This window comes from Macaca nemestrina, chromosome 15, assembly GCF_043159975.1.
Source record: "Macaca nemestrina isolate mMacNem1 chromosome 15, mMacNem.hap1, whole genome shotgun sequence".
Lineage (NCBI taxonomy): Eukaryota > Metazoa > Chordata > Mammalia > Primates > Cercopithecidae > Macaca > Macaca nemestrina.
The window spans coordinates 53,634,636-53,650,200 of NC_092139.1; the positions used below are offsets into that span (position 1 = coordinate 53,634,636).

General features: G+C 45.6%; 1 protein-coding gene across 9 annotated transcripts in view; it reads left to right on the top strand.

The window, feature by feature from the left end:
• LOC105486807 (Ras and Rab interactor 2) overlaps positions 1-15,565 on the top strand; it is a 255,269-nt gene that overhangs the window by 225,688 nt on the left and 14,016 nt on the right. For all 9 annotated transcript variants that reach the window (XM_011749872.2, XM_011749873.3, XM_011749875.3 and 6 more), the window contains one exon: positions 790-1,923. In XM_011749872.2, coding sequence (XP_011748174.1) covers positions 790-1,923 — 1,134 coding nt within the window. The remainder of the gene's footprint in view (positions 1-789; positions 1,924-15,565) is intronic.

Sequence of the window (15,565 nt, forward strand, 5' to 3'; positions counted from 1 at the left end):
CAACTTACATGGAACACTGAGACTCATCTGCAAGAGGAGACACAAGTAGTACGGATCAATAAGCAATCTGCACTACTTTGCAGGGCATTGCATATTTATGAGCATGGTGAGGAGGTTATATAGGATTTGGGAAGGAAGGGCTCCAAACCACAAAGGTAAATGGTTGGGCCTGCACTGCACATTAAGCTTGCTGTGGTTTTTCTGCTGATGGAACCCATGAATGTAGTTTTCCTCCTTTGGTGGTTTTAATGCTGAATGTGTAAAACCCTAGGCAGATTGTGTAACATCCCCCAGGCCCAGCTGCTGGTCCTGCCCATCAAAGGGGAACTTCAAGGCCTGATTCCTTGACTGGCAGCTGCACCGTGGAGGGCATCCCAGGAGAAGTTGTTGGGAAAGGGTGGTGTTGCTTTGTAAGTCGGTTCAGTTTTTGTAAAGCAAGTCAGGAAGCCCCAGTGACCTTTTTTGAGCTTATATTGGAACAATTCCAGTTCCTTTTTTTTCTTCCAACTTACCTGTGAAAAGGCAGGGCTGGAATCCTATGTTGGCCAAGCCATTTCTCCAGGGCTTTGAAGTGGCAGGCCCCTGGAGCTTTCCTGTGAGCCCACAGCTGGGCCTGGCAGGCTTTCTGCCCTTTCCAGTACAGGAATGCAGTAAACCCGAGTACAACGCACCCCCCCACCCCACCCCGCAAGACTCGAGTTGTCATGCAGTGTGCTTTTTTTAATTTGTGAAGGAATGGTCTGAGAGTACCGTATTTACATTCTTGTGTTCACTGATAATGACTTTCAGATTTCTGGAGCTCCCCAGCTGACAGCAAACCCCCGAACCCTCCACCTCCCCATCGGCCTCTGTCCTCGGACGGTGTCTGTCCTGCCTCCCTGCGTCAGCTCTGCCTTATAAATGGAGTGCATTCTATCAAAACCAGGACGCCTTCAGAGCTGGAGTGCAGCCAGACCAACGGGGCCCTGTGCTTTATTAATCCCCTTTTCTTGAAAGTGCACAGCCAGGACCTCAGTGGAGGCCTGAAACGGCCGAGCACAAGGACTCCCAACGCGAATGGCACGGAGCGGACTCGGTCCCCCCCACCCAGGCCCCCGCCACCCGCTATTAATAGTCTCCACACAAGCCCTCGGCTGGCCAGGACTGAAACCCAGACGAGCATGCCAGAAACAGTCAACCATAACAAACATGGGAACGTAGCTCTGCCTGGAACGAAACCAACTCCCATCCCTCCACCCCGGCTGAAGAAGCAGGCTTCTTTTCTGGAAGCAGAGGGCGGCGCAAAGACCTTGAGCGGCGGCCGGCCGGGCGCGGGCCCGGAGCTGGAGCTGGGCACAGCTGGCAGCCCAGGTGGGGTCCCGCCTGAGGCCGCCCCGGGGGATTGCACAAGGGCCCCGCCGCCCAGCTCTGAATCACGGCCCCCGTGCCATGGAGGCCGGCAGCGGCTGAGCGACATGAGCATTTCTACTTCCTCCTCCGACTCGCTGGAGTTCGACCGGAGCATGCCTCTGTTTGGCTACGAGGCGGACACCAACAGCAGCCTGGAGGACTACGAGGGGGAGAGTGACCAGGAGACCATGGCGCCCCCCATCAAGTCCAAAAAGAAAAGGAGCAGCTCCTTCGTGCTGCCCAAGCTCGTCAAGTCCCAGCTGCAGAAGGTGAGCGGGGTGTTCAGCTCCTTCATGACCCCGGAGAAGCGGATGGTCCGCAGGATCGCCGAGCTGTCCCGGGACAAATGCACCTACTTCGGGTGCCTAGTGCAGGACTACGTGAGCTTCCTGCAGGAGAACAAGGAGTGCCACGTGTCCAGCACCGACATGCTGCAGACTATCCGGCAGTTCATGACCCAGGTCAAGAACTATTTGTCTCAGAGCTCGGAGCTGGACCCCCCCATCGAGTCGCTGATCCCTGAAGACCAAATAGGTAAGTATCCGCTTTTTTAAAAGATAAAATCTATTGTAACTCTGTCCGGGCAGTGCCACCTGTGTGTGTTATTTTTGATGAAGTTTACTCCATCAGAACAACACCTAACTCCACCTTCTCTCCCGGTTTGAATGGAAAAATCAGTTTCTCAAAGTAGGTGCTAACTGCCAGGCTCAAAAATGTTTTTGGAGTGGCAGATTGGGACTGCAGAGTGATTCTATTCAGGGATGGAGTTTGGCCCTCTGTGGGTCCAGCTGCCGCCTGCTGTGGTAACGTGTGTGTGTGTTACACGGGCTGGGCGTTTCTGGAAGTGTGCTTCTCTGCAGGCTATGCATACATACAAAGGTATTTTTGTTATCTTCTGAGAGGCAGTGGGTATTTTGTTCTGCCTTGGTTGCAAAGGAAACTTTTTATTGAGCTGTATGTAGCGTATGTTCAGAGAGCACAAAACTCAGGTATGCATTGGAATGAGTTTCCACCGCGAACTTACCTGTGGGACAACTACCAACCCCTGGATAAGCAGAACCTGACCAGCATCTAGCGAGCCTGGGACCCCTGTTCTCCCTCAAGGGAACCATCCTGCTGGCTCCTCATCCCATAGACTTTCTGTAAGCAGCACAGCTTGAGAGTAAGCAAAAGCTGAAAAAGACAGGTTTGTTTTGTGTACCTTTAAAATAAGGAACATAGTTTGGAGGTCACATGAAAGGTGTTTTCTCCAACGTCAAGGGGAAATACTTTCTTTATAATCTCATTTAAAGGATGAGTTGCTAATAGTTACTTCGGCCAAGGCAGATTTGAATTTGGCAAGCAGTCTTTTTTTCCAGGGTGAGAATGTTGAAGCGTTTTTTGTTTGTTTGTTGTTTTTAGTTTTAGAAGGTTGACTCTTGAAGGTTAATTTCAGAGATTTTATTCACTAGGCAGCAGGCGCATTTGGAGCTACCAAACATTTCCAGACGGTTCAGAAGCTAAACCCCAATTTTTTCTTTCTGATTGGTTCCATTTGTTGAAAGTAGTAAACAGTGTGTGATAGAGGACTCTTTCTCTCTCTCTCTCTCTCTCTCTCTCTCTCCCCCCCCCCTCCCCCCCTCTCTTTTTTCTCCTTTAAGTGATTTTCAGCAGCTCTTTGATTTTCTCACAAAGGAATCAAAGCCTTGTTTGTTTTCTTGTGGTTTGACTGAGGCCAGGCCTGGTTGATCAGGGCGTGGTTAAAGCTGGGGTGTTGCTGGAGTGAGTGGCTAAAGGAATGTGCCCTTGTGAGGTGCCTTCTAATTGAAAAAGACGTCAAGGAGACGGCAGAATATCCATGCAGGCTGCCTCTTTCCCCATCCCACCAGAGACCCGCTCTCAAGGGAGACCACGTCAGACTCAGTATTAACAGAAACCCAACCTGCAGGGGAAGCTTCCTCTTAGGGGCTGGGGTCGGAGGGGGTGCAGCCAGGCAGGCGCTGATGTCAGGGCTGAGCTATGTGGCCATCGGCGCCAACCAGCCCACAGTGCCTGGCCTTCCCTCCCTGCTGATGCTGCAAGCACCAACCCAAGTTAGTCCCGGGAAGCTCTTCAGCCAGCTCCTTTTGTAGTTAAATTTGGATATGGTACTTGCTCTTAGAACTCAAGGACTCACTCATTTTCTCCAAAAACATGCTGAAAATTATATACTTCACTACTCTAGAAGGATGCAGCTTTTAATTTAAAATGATTTATGGAGCTTCGAGTACGAGCCCGGTAGCCTGTCTAATCTATTCCAGTGGATCCTCACCTCACCCCTGTGAACAGGCATCGGCACCCCTTAAGGATTGGAGGAAGGCAAGGAGGGCCGTGCCAGGCCATGCCATTTGTCTGACAGCCACACTGTCTAGTAAACTAGCAGGTGCAGTGTTTGAACTTCCGTCGGATCAGAAGCCCACGTTTGCCGAACTCACTGTTCTGCTGCTGCTGCTTGTGCTTCTACTTTCTCATCAGTAGTTCAGGGGAATTGTAACCGCAAGGCCAATCCTGTGTTGAGGCAGCTCAGAATAAAGCTCTCTGTTGAGGTACGGGTATGGCCTCCACAAGCATTGCCGTGCTTTTTCTGTGGGTTTGTTTGGTTTGGTTTTTTTAAACGTTTGCACTAAAAGCAGTCAGTTCCTCCTGTTTCTTCACCAGTTCAAGCTTTCACTATACTTTCAAAGCATCATTCTGTTTTGAAAGTATAGTGAAAATGTTGGACTTTTGAAATAAAGAAGGTGAGTGGGAGCAGAGGTCAACCTGAGAAACGCATCACAAGTCCAGGTGGAAGAAAAGATGTGACCCTAATTATTAGAAAACCAGTCCCCATAGAGGTGCACTTTACTAGATGAGGCCTCTGACCAGAACATGGACTTAGATAGCCCACTTGTCTAGGTGGGCTTAAAAACTTGTCTATGTCTGCTTTAAAAAAAAAAAAAAAACAACCTATTTCTATCCTCATTTCCTATAGCTTCTGAAGAAGATAGCTCTGAACTAGAAGACAGAATTCTAATTTAAAGCCTAGATTTATGCAACATCCTGAAGTCAAGAAGGTAGGAGGAGATATTACACTGGTTTAATCCATGTATGTTAGAGCAGTCATTTTTAGGTGAAAATGAACCTATGAATGCATGCACATGTATCCCTTTAGTATGGGGAGATAATACTCATCTGTATTCTTCAGAGGGTGGTTATTCCGTTGCATAGAGAAAAGCTAATGAGAAAAACAAATAGTTCTCACTCACTTACCTTTTGCCCATGTGCTGGTGTCACTATCCCTTCTAGCACTCTCTGGACAAGTGCAAATGATAAACAGTGAATCAATCTCAAAACTGAAAAATTGCCCCTGTAAATGATTATGTCCTCTCTTGGAGAATTTGCATTCTATGTAGACTACCCTTTGGAGCATTTCCAACCAAAAGCCTAGCTATGCAGAGTTTCCTGAATACATGTTCATTGCCTGGCACCAGCTTGGCTCTCCTGGTTGGAGGATGAAGCCAACGCGGGTGAGACGCGGGCTTGTTCCCATGTGCGCCAGCTCTCTATTCATTCCAGGCCACATACTGGGCTTCCCACCCAGAGAGCCATCACCTACTCTCACCCCTCCAGAGTGGTACGTGGAAGAACAAACAAATGCTTTAATAAGAAGAGTGCCGTTTGGGGGCCCTACTTAAAGCCTTGGGATCAACCACTTCATGGACAGTGTACTGTGCTCATTGCTGATGAGTCATGCTATAGGATCTAGATGGGGTGAAATCACTTCCTGCTCCAACATACGCTCCTCACTGGTGGGTGTTCACATCCCACCACTCTTGCTTTAGTCTTTTTCAACCCATGGGGGAAATCCATCCAAAGTTTCGGGTAGAGAAATCTTCATTTTGCAGAACTTGTTGCAATGGTGTGGTTAGTGTTCTCATTTTGGTAAAATGAAGTTTATTTCTGACTTGATGTCAGTCTTGGGAAATCTCTCTGTTTTCAAAGCTTGTGTCAAGAAAAACGAAATTCATCCAACTCCAAAAATGTTAGTAATCTTAAAGTTTCTATTTCATTCAGATACTCTCCACAGACTATCAGCAGTGACACAAAAGAGCCAACTGTTCATATTCCTAAAAGTCAGTAGTGGAAAACAAGACGGTACTGTGTTTATTTAAGTGCTACAAACCAAAATGTATGGTTTCTCCAAAGAGCAATTTAACGATTTGAAGAAAAAGTATCCTTAAAATCAGTTTCCACATATTTCAAAGATCACTTCGATTTATGTATCTGAGTGTTTTTTGTTTGTTAATAGAGAAATGATACGGAAAAGACACCAGAGAGTATAGCACACATAGAAAACAGGATTGAAATGATTCCCGGGGAGTTAAACAATCACAACTACTCTGGTTCAGATCTGGTTTTTTTTTTCAAGTGAGTATTTAAGCTGGCTCTAGCTTCAATATCTAGTGTGCCTCGTTTTGTTTTTAACTTCTCAGGTCACAGTTTGGTTCAAGCCCCTGAGTTATCTGGATTATTTTTTAAGATAAAGAGCTATTCTGGGGCCGGGCGCAGTGGCTCATGCCTGTAATCCCAGCACTTAGGGAGGCCGAGGTAGGTGGATCACCTGAGGTCAGGAGTTTGAGACCAGCCTGGCCAACATGGTGAAACCCAGTCTCTACTAAAAATACAAAAAAAATTAGCTGGGCATGGTGGTGGATGCCTGTAATCCCAGCTACTCGGGAGGCTGAGGCAGGAGAATCACTTGAACCCGGGAGGTGGAGGATGCAATAAGCTGAGATCACGCCATTGCACTCCAGCCTGGGCAACAAGAGTGAAACTCCGTCTCAAACAAACAAGCAAACAAACAAAAAAGCTCTTCTGAGAGGTGTAGCCAAGGAGACATGTTAGTGCCAAACAGAGATTAAAACCTTGAATCTTCTGACTTCTGATCTAGTACACGTGACCCTATCGCCTGAGGGAACAAATGTCCTTGTAGAGTTAACAAGAGGCAGAGAAAAAGAAGAAAGATTGTGGTATGCAAAAGGATACCTATATTATTTCCAAAAATTAATTTAAATAGCAAACCACGATAGAAAGCACCTGTTTTTCTCCCGTGGGACATCCTTTGTTGAATAATTTTTACTTTAGGGCACAAAATGGGGTCAATTATGTTACATCAACCAAAACAAGGTTGATACCCCTGGAGTTGTGACTGTCTGCCCCGGAGCCCCTGACTCCATGACAGCCTGCACAAGGGGACTGTTAGCTCAGTAATTGAGAAAGACTTTGCTCACAAGGTGGGTGGGGGATGGCATCACAAAATAAGTCACACGAAGATGTCTGCTCCAGAGTATCTTCTGACCATACTCGTAGAGTCTTTCTACCTCCCAGGCAGGAAACCTCACCGGGTAAAAGAGGAATTCGTGTAGGAATTGAGGAATGTCACCCAAAGGACACCTAAAATGCTGCATGAAGTTTGTGGCAGCATCAGGCTCTTTAGGGCACACCTATGTTTTCCCACCCCTCCACTCCAGCCAAAAGGAGGGTTCCCACTGGACGCCTCTGTGAGGCCAGCACTGCATAGATGCAGCCCTCCCTGGTGCTCAGGTCCTACCCACAGCCTTGTCTCACTAGCTCAGTCTCGCAACAGGGCACAAGTGGTGTAGACACAGCCCCCACTCTCTTCTCGCAGACACAGTATCCACTCTGGAGCTTCTCAGTTATTGTCCAGGCCTAGGGGAAGTCATAGCCGCCGCCTCTGTGGAGTCAAAGCGTGCGAATTAAATGCATCCCTGTTTTTAAAAGAGCCAAGTGAGAGCACTGGTAATCGCTCCTCGTGGGCGGCCCTTTATGGTTTACAAAGCACTTTGATGTGTAGAATCCCCTTTAATCCTCCGAATGCCTTGGGAGGCTCCATTTATTGCCCTCACTTCTATAGATGAAGAAACCAAAAGCGTAGCAAGGTCAAGCCAAGATGCAAGCATGACTGACGTGGACCCTTGGCAGGCCTTGTCTATACTTCTGGTGGCGGGGAATTATCGCTGCCTTCCAGTTGGTTTTATGTGGCGGGAAGGTGACCTCAGAGGTGAAGGCACATCACACCAGAGGGTCCTGCTGTCTGCATGACTCATCACTGACATTGTTCTCCCGATCCCCTGGCCAAGGCAGGGTATGCCAGGTTTCTGCCCTGTAAAGTTAAAGATTCCCCTCTTTCCACGCTCTGTTCTTTGGAAGCAAGTCACTTAGCACTGCCCACACTCAAGAGATGGAGTGGAATTAAGCTCTACCTCCCAGAGGTGGGAGGATCTACATAAATTATTTGGAATTCTTCCATAAGGGAGACTGGTCTCTTCTTCCCTGCTTTCATTTTTCCTATCCTTTTACTAAAAGACACTGAAATCAGTCCGATGGAGTCCCTCCATCAAATATCACACAGAAGTAGCCCATACTTTTGTAGACCGGCTTTTCCTGAAGCCCACCAAAATGAGCGGAAACTGAAGTGGATCAAAGCCCCAGTGCTTGTTATCCTTATTGCGGCCCCTTTCCTTGCTGGGCTAATGGGATCTTCCTTAAAATCATACAGTGTCCTTTATTATGTATTATTTATGAGTCGAAGTGTGCATGGCCAACAATACTTAAAACCAATCCAGGTTACAGGACATCCCTGCGGAGTGACGGGGTGCCCCACACCTGCCTGCCCCACACCTGGGCGGAGATTTCATCACTAGAGTTACACACCTGTATTCTGCAGGGTAAAGACATCATTCCATGTCTTCTCCCAAAGGAAGAATCTTCTGTTAAACCTCACACTTTCGGAGTGTGTGCTGCATGAGGGCCTCGTGCTGGGGGCTTCAGCGGACACTAGGGACTGCAGAAACCCAGGCGTGGTTTTCAGAGGGCTTCCCCTCAAAGAGAGAAGACGAATTGACTCTATGTCAGGGCAGAGACAACAAAGAAAGCAGCGTGCTTACGAGGCATCAATCAGATGCATACAAGTGCTCCTGGGGGAGACGCCTCCCAGTCCTCCCAGCAACCACCCTGGGAAACTGAATGGCCCCATTTTACAGATGAGGAAGCTGAGGCTGGGAAAGGTCATCTTCTTTGACGGTTAGAAACCAGAAAGCTACCCATTCAAACTCTGCATCTGACCTGAGTGCGTCTGCAACCCCAGGTGGCCTGCCGTTTTTTTGTGTAGTTTGTAACAGAAGATTAGCAAAATGCTGTCATGGCGGCCCCGGTGTCATATTTTCAATATCCTGCCTTCCACCCTCCTCAGCCACCAGCTCTGCTCACGTAAGATAGAGAAGTTTCTTGACTGAAAGTCAGGGGCACTGTGGTGGCTCAGAGGAAGGGTCCAGGCAGGTCTGAAGCCCTGACTCTGCTGTGGCTGACTTGTGGGTGCTTGGTCATATTTCTTAATATCTCTGTGCCTCAGTTGCTTCACATGTAACATGGTGTTGTAGACGCCATTGTGCTCTGCCCACTGACACTTGCTTACCAGTCTGACGTCCAGCTTCCCGCACCTGTGACATTTTGCATGAGGCTTTCACGAGAGCTGTGGCCCAGAGTGGGCTAGAAAGCCTGGGAAATTGATGCCCATCCACCTCCAGGAGAAGCCTCAACCAGGGTCTGAAGGGAGCATGTGTATCCGTAACCCAGCTGCCTCTCTCTCCTCCAGGGGGAGCAACTCTAAGGCATGTTCAACGCCGCCTCTTGGAGTTCCCCAGCAGGGCTGAGATCCACCTGCCAGTGGTGATAACTGGCTTAATAAAGCAAACTATATTGGCTGCCTTTTCTCCCCAGTCAGTGCTTCCTGGGATCACTTCCCAAATTTAACCACTCACACTCAAATCCATGTCTCAGGATTGGCTTCTGAGAGAACCCAAACTAAGACAAATAGGGATTATGCACCCATTTTAGTCAAAGAATTGTTTGAATACCTGTAAAGTACTTAATAGACATACTGAGCTTTCACTCAGTGTTAGTTCTGATCCTTAATCCAATAATACAGCCAAAGGAGAATATGCTAGCACATAAAAAAAGAAAGCATCAAGCCGTTTTGCCCTTTTTGTACCAAGGGAGGTCTATGTGCCGTCTCCTGACTTGTCAGACTAGAAGTAACCTGGGTTGCATTTCTTCTCCAACACCTGGGAAAGTCACCTGACTTCCAAGCCTCATGGCCATCTGTAAAATGAATGACAGAATGACAGTAATTCCAGCATCGTAGGGCTGAAGTGAGGGTTAATGAGGTAATACATATAATATTAGACTAGGAAGTGCTGAAATAAATGCCCAATAAATGTTAGCAATTATAAACGTTTACATGTCCACAATTTGACTTCCCTACAAGAAAAGGCCCATATCTTGTTATCAAACATTAGCTTCTATTCTACTACTTTACCTTTTTAAAAAAAATCAGAACGCTAGAACTAGAATAAGTTAAGAGGTCATATGATCTAAACTCATGGATTTTTAAATTTTAAATATGTTTATGTATTTAGGAGGTACACGTGCAGAATTCTAACATGCATATGTAGTGCAGTGATGAAGTCTGGGCTTCTGGTATACCCATCACCTGAATAATGAACATTGTAACCCAATAGGTAATTTTTCAACCCTCACCTCCCTCCCACCCTAACCTCATGTTATATCTTTGTCAAGTAACTTTAGGTTGTAACCTGTACAATTTTTAAATTATGATTGTACTTTAAGTTCTAGGGTACATGTGCACAACATGCAGGTTTTTTACATATGTATACATGTGCCATGTTGGTTTGCTGCACCCATTAACTCGTCATTTGCATTAGGTATTTCTCCTAATGCTATCCCTTCCCCATCCCCCCACCCAACGGCAGGCCCTGGTGAAGCTGGAAACCATCGTTCTGAGCACACTATCACAAGGACAGAAAACCAAACCCCCATGTTCTCACTCATAGGTGGGAATTGAACAGTGAGAACACTTGGACACAGAGTGGGGGACATCACACACCTGTACATTTTTAATGCAATCATGTGTTGTTTAACGATAGGGATACATCTGAGAAGTGCACTGTTAGAGAATATTGTTGTTGTGGGAACATCATAGAGTACTTACACAAAGCTAGGTGGCATAGCCTACTACACACCTAGACTGTATGGTGCAGTCTACTGCTCCTAGGCTAGAAACCTGGACAGCTTGTGACTATACTGAATAGTGTAGACAACTGTGACACAATGCTAAGTATCTCTATGTCGAAATATGTCTAAACACAGGAAAGGAACGGTAAAAATACGGTATCAGAATCTTATGGGGCCAGGCGCGGTGGCTCATGCCTGTAATCCCAGCACTTCGGGAGGCTGAGGCAGGTGGATCACCTGAGGTCAGGAGTTCAAGACCAGCCTGGCCACCATGGTGAAACCCCATCTCTACTAAAAATACAAAAGTCAGCCGGGTGTGGTGGTGCATGCCTGTAATCCCAGCTACTCAGGAGGCTGAGGCAGGAGAATCACTTAAACCTGGGAGACAGAGGTTGCAGTGAGCCAAAATTGTGCCACTGCACTCCAGCCTGGGTGACAGAGCAAGACTCTGTCTCAAAACATAAATAAATAAATAAATAAATAAATAAATAAATACGAATCTTACGGGACCACCCTGGCATATATGGTTCATCTTTGACCAAAACACATCATTATGAAGCATGTGATTATATTACGTGGTTTAGACTCTGGGTGTGGTTAGATTCCCTGGAGAATAGTGATTTTTACTTTGTATTGTTTTAACAATCAGCAACTCAGTTAGGTTCAGACTGCTGGCTCTGTCTTGCCTTCCGTGGACAAGGATTCTGATGGCCGTCCAGACAGTGGCAGTGAGAGGGGAAGGGACTTGGCCTCTTCATGGCTCCCAGGGCTCTTTCTAACACAAGCAATTTCTCCAGTCTTCAGCTTTGCCTCTCAGAGTCTCACTGCCTTCTGGCCAGCATCGGAAATGCAGAAAGTGCACAAACAAAGCCACTGCATTGCTGGTGTTGTGATGTTTCTTTGTCTGTCTCCAGCCTCTGGAATCCATGCTATAGGTGATCAGCATGAAGGACAGGGTCAAGGTTTCTGTCTCTCATCCTTAATGGAGGAGTGAATCAATTCTTGGAGAAGTAATATGAATGAATCACTTCTTGTCTAGGGGCCAACACATTGAATACTTCCTATAAATTATTACAGTAAGTGACATTTAGTCAAGGAAAAGCCAGCAATTGCTATGGTCTCTACCACTTTCCTCTTAGGAATTATTTTGGGGCCAGTTGATATAATCTTGATAAATATTTTCAGAGAACTTGTTTCCAGTTTTGGTCATTTAGAAACATTTTGTTTCTAAAATTCAATATGTTGTGGTTTGAACGATTTTTTACTGTTTGGTTGTTATTAGAAAAATAGAAAAGAGGCCAGGCGCGGTGGCTCAAGCCTGTAATCCCAGCACTTTGGGAGGCCGAGACGGGTGGATCACGAGGTCAGGAGATCGAGACCATCCTGGCTAACACAGTGAAACCCCGTCTCTACTAAAAAATACAAAAAAAAAACTAGCCGGGCGAGGTGGCGGGCACCTGTAGTCCCAGCTACTCGGGAGGCTGAGGCAGGAGAATGGCCTGAACCCGGGAGGCGGAGCTTGCAGTGAGCTGAGATCCAGCCACTGCACTCCAGCCAGGGGGACAGAGTGAGACTCCGTCTCAAAAAAAAAAAAAAAAAGAAAAAGAAAAATAGAAAAGAAATGAGTGAGGTTAGGCATGGTGTCTCATGCCTGTAATCCCAGTGCTTTGGGAGGCTGATGTGGGAGGATCCCTTGAGACCAGGAGTTCAAGACCAACCTGGGCAACATAGTGAGACCCCCACCATCTCAACAACAGCAACAACAAAAAGACAGTAATGAGCTTCAAAAGCATATACTCACCTTATTCGTCTGTAACGGTTTCAGGTGTTTGTTTTGCATGCGTGCTTGTGGATGAATACAGTTGACATTACTCCAAGAACTCAGGAAACATTTTGTGGGTTCAAGTCCTGGCTCCCGCTCTTGATAGCTCCTTGACAAAGATGTCCGTGGGTTTCGGTTTCCTCATCTGTGAAATGAAAACATAGTATTCCTCCCCCTCCCTGGATGGGGTTTGTTTGAGGATTTGAAGATCCAGTGCAAGTAAAGTGGCTAGAATAGTGTCATTGTTCTGAGAGTTTAAAAGATTTTTTTTTGTTTTCCAGGAATTAACAGTTAATGCAAACAGAGATCACAGAAAACAATGGAGAGTAGTAATTTATGAGAAATGTGACCAAATTGCTTTTTCCTCGTTTGTCTGAGGTGGTTCATGATATGAAAGATCGTCTGTTCTTGGGTTCCTCAAATCCTTTTTCCTTCTTGCTTTATGAGCAGAACCTTGCTTTCCCTACTGGAGAGAGCCAGTTGGGTCTTGGGTCCCTCTTTTCATTTAGGCTCTTGTCCCCTACTCTTTATGTTTATTAAGGATTTAGGGAGGGTGGGGAGGAGGAATGGGGTAAACCTCTGAAAAAACATGCAGGGACCAGTTTCCTTATTTTTAAATTATGATCTTAAAGAAAAATGTACTAAAATCTACCACTAGCAATTACTTTTTCATTTTATTTTCAGACAATGGGCTACCCCCTTGGCAGTTGGTCCTAGGTTTCAACCCTCCTAAGAGATTTCCACAGCCCCTTTTATACCTAAGGGTGGAATTCCTCTCGAAGGCCAGCACCCCTGCCTGGCAGCAAGGATGAGTTGCACAAGGGAGCCTGTCCAACTTGCTAGTAACGACCTTTCTGCTGTCATCGTTCCCCAGGTGCAGCTGGGAGCCTTTTGGGGGTGATGTGTACTAACACTCTGGCCCAGAGGTGACCGGGCTCGCTCTGATGATAAAAGTTGCCCTTGGGGTTCAAGGTGAAAATCTCATCCAGGTCTTCAGTTGTTTTCTGTTTCTCTGATTCATATACATTTATTGAGGTTTAACTTACATCCATAAAGTGTGTAAATCTTAAGTGCTTGGCTCAACAGAATTTTACACACATGCACACCCATGTAGACACAACCCAGATCCAGATACAGAACATCTCCAATCCCTGGTGTCCTGTCCCAGCCCAGATCCTCCCCAAGGGGGGGACTGCCGTGGTGACTTCTGTCCCACAGGTTAGTTTTGCCTGCTTTTGAAAATTCATAGAAATGAAATGCTGTAGGAGATACTCTTGTGTCTGGGTTCTTTCACACAGCATCGTGTCCGTGAGATTCATCCATGTTGTTCTGGAGCAGTAATGTGAGCTTTTTCATTGAATAAATACATTCAATTGTCTGAATTTCATTGTAGTGTTCCATTGAATGAATATATCCAGTGTATTCATTTCTGTCCAAATGGGCCTTTGGGTTATTTCCAACTTGGGGCTATTATAAATTATATTACTATGGACATTCATGTACATTTCTAATTAATGATTGACATGGCCTTTGTCCTCCCGTGGTGACCCTATTTTAACCAAGTAGTGGTCACTTACAACCATGAATATAGCTTTCAGAATGTTTGGATGAGAGGAATAAACTGGCAAGTATTTATAAAGTGACTTGAACTTTACAATTAAAAGATTATTTACTTTGAAAAGTTGTATAAATGGTTATTTAAAATGGTTGTGTGGCTTCTATCAAGCCATTAATCATCTCTGAGCCTCAGTTTCTCTATCTGTTAAATGGACATAATATTAGTACTGTGCAAAAATAATAAAATTGTTGCAAGGATTGGATGATAGTGAAGTAAAGCACTTAGATGGAGCCTGGCCCATCTGAGCACTAAATATTAATTGCTGTTATTAATTTTTTATCATAAAGATGATATAAGGTAAAGTCAAAGATGCTATAAAGTTGCACGAGCTTATTGACACAAAGCAACCAATGTAAACCAAGTAATTTATTTTAATGCCAGATGTGAATAAGTTGTTCTGCTTTTGTTCCTACTTTATAACCTCCTTGGCATCAACCTTGATTTCTATAGTTACATAAACCTTTGTATTTAAACAAGGAGATCTCCTGGATAAGATGGAGGAGGAGAAAAACAAAAACAACAACTTGGGCAGGGGAATCTGATGATTGTGGGGTCAGCGTTAACTTTTGGCCTCAGTTTTAACCTTGAGGGATTGTTTTCATTGTTTATACCTCTGGGTTAGATTTCTATTTGTCCCTGGCCATTCTAATAATGGGTAATCATTTGAACTCAATATGATCTGATCCAGTGTCAGGAATTCCAAAGGCCAGAGAGACAACTCAACTATTTCTTTTTCTTTCTCTTTTTTCTTCTGAGACAGAGTCTCGTTCTGTCACTCAGGCTGGAGTGCAGTGGTAGGATCTAGGCTCACTGTAACCTTTGCCTCCAGCGTTCAAGAGATTCTCATGCCTCAGCCTCTGGAGTAGTTGCAGGCGTGCACCACCACACCAAGCTAATTTTTTGTATTTTTGGTAGAGATGGGGTTTCGCTATGTTGGCCAGGCTGGTCTTGAACCCCTGGCCTCAAGTGATCTGCCCACCCCAGCCTCCCGAAGTGCTGGGATTACAGGCATGATTCGCCATGCCCAGCCTAACTTAACTATTTCTAATCTCATATGTAAGTGGATCCATTGGCTTCCCAAATGGAATCAAATTAAGGAGTCATGATTTTATGTGTAGATGCTGCAGTAGAACCCAGGGGGCTTAGATGAGAATGTGCAAACATGTGAGATCAAAAAGCTGCTATTGACAAAGCAGGAGAGTTATTGTTATATAAATAGTCTTCAGCCCATATCTCTGGATTTATGGTACTGGTCATTTTGGTATTAGCCAAGAAAGCTACTCCACTGGGCAACCATTCAAAGAAGGAGGGAAGAATAACGCCTCCCACACCCAAAGGTGTTTCCTAACTCAGAACAGGAACACATTTCACACATTTTTAACTTTTAATTTTGAAATCATCTCAGACTTCCAGGAAAGTTGCAAAAATAGCATAAAGAGACATCTACCCTTCACTCAGATTCCCAAATGTTAGCACTTTGCCACATCTGCCTCATTCTTCTTTCTCTCTGTTCACACACACACATACAGGCACACATATACGCACGTACACATACGTGCACACAAATACATGCACACACTCTTTCTCTCATTTTTTCTGAACCATTTAAGTTGCAGACATTGTAT